The sequence below is a fragment of the Aegilops tauschii genome, chromosome 5 (assembly GCF_002575655.3).
Source record: "Aegilops tauschii subsp. strangulata cultivar AL8/78 chromosome 5, Aet v6.0, whole genome shotgun sequence".
NCBI lineage: Eukaryota > Viridiplantae > Streptophyta > Magnoliopsida > Poales > Poaceae > Aegilops > Aegilops tauschii.
In genome coordinates, this window is record NC_053039.3 from 190,178,630 (window position 1) to 190,181,858 (window position 3,229).

The 3,229-nt window shown below is 49.3% G+C and overlaps 1 protein-coding gene across 1 annotated transcript; it reads right to left on the reverse strand.

Moving 5' to 3' along the window:
- Positions 1 to 761: 761 nt before the first annotated feature.
- Positions 762 to 1,409, reverse strand: LOC141022675 (uncharacterized mitochondrial protein AtMg00860-like). The gene has a single exon (XM_073498938.1). It carries the CDS (start codon positions 1,407 to 1,409, stop codon positions 762 to 764), a length of 648 nt encoding a protein of 215 aa, XP_073355039.1.
- Between the last annotated feature and the right edge of the window lie 1,820 nt (positions 1,410 to 3,229).

The window sequence follows — 3,229 nt, forward strand, 5'->3', positions numbered from 1 at the left end:
ACCTAGGTAGTCCAGTGATGAAATCCATTCCGACTTTATCCCATTTCCACTCGCGAACCTTGAGTGGTTGCAGCAATCCAGCAGGTCGCTGATATTCAGCCTTGATCCTTTGGCATACATCACACTTTGCAACATAGGTGGCAATCTCTCTTTTCATCCCGTGCCACCAAAATCTTTTCTTCAGGTCTTGATACATCTTGGTCCCTCCAGGATGGATGGAATACGGGGTGTCATGAGCTTCTTGCAAGATCAAGTTCTTGAGCTCAAGCTTGTTGGGGACGCAAATGCGATTCCCAAACCAGACAATTGCTTGCTCATCCTCTGAGAATCCTGGGGCCTTGCCTACCTTGATCTTCCTCTTGATGCCTTCAATACTTTCGTGTCCCTTCTGAGCTTCCTTAACATCATCCATCAGGGTAGGCTTGACTTCGAGGTTGGCCAAGAATCCTGGTGCAACCAGTTCCAACCCGAAGCTTTCAAGTTCTTCATACAAGGCGGGTAGCTTTTCCTTAAGCATAGCATTCAAGGAACAAGCCTTTCTGCTTAATGCATCTGCTACCACATTAGCCTTTCCAGGGTGGTATTGAACACTGAGATCATAATCCTTGATCAATTCTAGCCATCTTCTCTGCCTCATGTTCAAGTCCTTCTGAGTGAAAATATACTTCAGACTTTTGTGATATGTGTATATCTCACACCGCTTCCCTAGGAGGTAATGTCGCCATGTTTTCAGGGCATGAACTACAGCTGCCAACTCGAGGTCATGAGTAGCGTAGTTCTCTTCGTGAGGACGTAGCTGTCTGGACAGATATGCTACGACTCTGCCTTCTTGCATAAGAACACCTCCAAGCCCGGCTCGACGCATCACAATATATCACAAATTCTTTGTGAATATCAGGTGTGGCCAGAACTGGGGCGGTGGTCAATCTCTTCTTCAGCTCCTGGAAGCTTTCTTCACACTTCGGCGTCCATTCAAACTTCTTGTCCTTCTTCAGGAGCTGGGTCATGGGTCGGGCAATGCTTGAGAATCCTTCAACGAACTTGCGGTAATATCCCGCGAGTCCGAGGAAGCTTCTGACTTCCTTCACATTGCTCGGGGTTTGCCATTCAGTCACGGCTTGAATCTTTGTGGGATCCACTAACAATCCTTCGGCAGTCAATTTATGACCCAAGAATCCAACCTCATGCAACCAAAATTCGCACTTGCTGAACTTGGCATACAGTTGGTGCTCTCGAAGCTTGTCTAGGACCATCCTCAAGTGTTGCTCGTGCTCTTCTTCCGTCTTCGAGAAGACAAGAATGTCATCAATGAAGACGACGACAAACTTGTCCAAATATTCCATGAAGATCTTATTCATGAGATACATAAAGTAAGCTGGGGCATTGGTCAATCCAAAGGACATGACCATGCACTCATACAGGCCATATCTGGTTACAAATGCCGTCTTCGGAATATCTTGGGGTCTGATTTTTAGCTGGTAGTACCCAGATCTGAGGTCGATCTTGGAGAACACCTTGGCCCCATTGAGTTGATCAAACAGATCTTCAATCTTGGGAAGTGGATACTTGTTCTTGATTGTAACTTCATTGAGGGAGCGGTAGTCAATGCATAAGCGGATGGTACCGTCCTTCTTTGCCACAAACAGAACATGTGACCCCCAAGGGGAGGCACTAGGGCGGATAAATCCCTACCTCAACTGCTCTTCTAGTTGCTTCTTTAATTCTGCTAACTCCTCCGATCCCATTCTATAAGGCTTCTTATAGATGAGTCCTGCTCCGGGCATGAGCTCGATGATGAACTCAATGTCCCGGTCAGGAGGCATTCCCGGTAGCTCATCAGGAAAGACATCGGGGTATTCGCATACTACCGACACTTGCTCCAATCCAACTTCAGTCAGACAGTTGACTTGGTTGGCTTGAGCAGAGGAGGGGTTGGAGGCAAATTTAACTTTGACTCCTTGGTCATTGGTCACAGTGACAGTCCGGTTGGCACAATCTAACAAGCCTTGGTGCTTGATGAGCCAATCCATTCCTAAGATCACATCGAAGCCTTGCGATCGTAAGATGATAAGGTCTGCTAGGAAGTCTACCCCATTAATGACAATCCCGACTCCTTTACATCCTATCTTGCTCTCATCTCTGCTCCGGGGGTTTGTACCACCATAGGGTTATTCAGGGGTGTAGGGGTCATGCCACTCTTTAATCAAACTTTTGGGTGACAAATGAATGCGTGGCTCCAGAATCAAACAAGACAGTTGCAGGTGCTGAGTTGACAAGGAACGTACCCAGCACGACGTCCGGGTCTTCCTGGGCTTCTTCTGCAGTGACATGATTCACACGACCCTTGCCATTGTTGGGCGGGTTGCGGGGAGCTTGGTTCCATGGTGGCATTCCGCGGCCTTGTCCTGGGTTCTGCGCATTGGGGCGCGAGGCGTCAGGCTTCTTGTTGGGGCAATTCTTGGAGTAGTGTCCTGGCTGACCACATCCAAAGCAAGTGACTTGATTGGGGTTGCTGCTCTTGCCGGCATTGTTATTGGGGTTGTTGTAAGCTGGCCTGGGGTTGGCATACTGCTGAGGCTGATAGTTGGTGCGGGGTTCAAGGGCTCTTGGCTGCTGATAGGTTGGCTTGACCGGGGCTGGCTGCCACAGGCGAGGCTTCTGGTTGCTGGAGCTACCCTTTCTGATCATCTTGCGCTTACGAGTATCGTCCAAAGCACGTCGCTTGTCATCAAGCATGAGTGCCTTGTTCACCAGATCAGGAAAGGTCGGGCAGTCACACAGCAAGCGAGTACTGCAGAGTCTGGTTAAGGCCTTCCATGAAGCGCTCCCTTTTGGCAGCATCAGTGCTGACATCCTCAGGAGCATACCTTGAGAGAACACTGAACTTCTGCATGTACTCCTTGACAATGCTACTTCCTTAATTCAGGGCTCGGAATTCACGCTTCTTGATGGCCATGATTCCGGAAGGAATGTGGGCCTTGCGGAATTCTGCCTTGAAGTCATTCCAAGTGATGTTTTGCTCAGCATGCATGGCCTTGAATCCATCCCACCAAGCTCTGGCAGTTCCCCCGAGACAGTGAGCAGCATATGCCACCTTCTCACGGTCCTCAGTGCATCCGACTAGTTCCAGCAGATCCTCAATGGTGCGGACCCAGTCGTCTGCGTCCAGGGGTTCAGCAATCTCGATGAAGGTGGGTGGTGCATGCTTCTTGAACTCCGCCAACGTGGA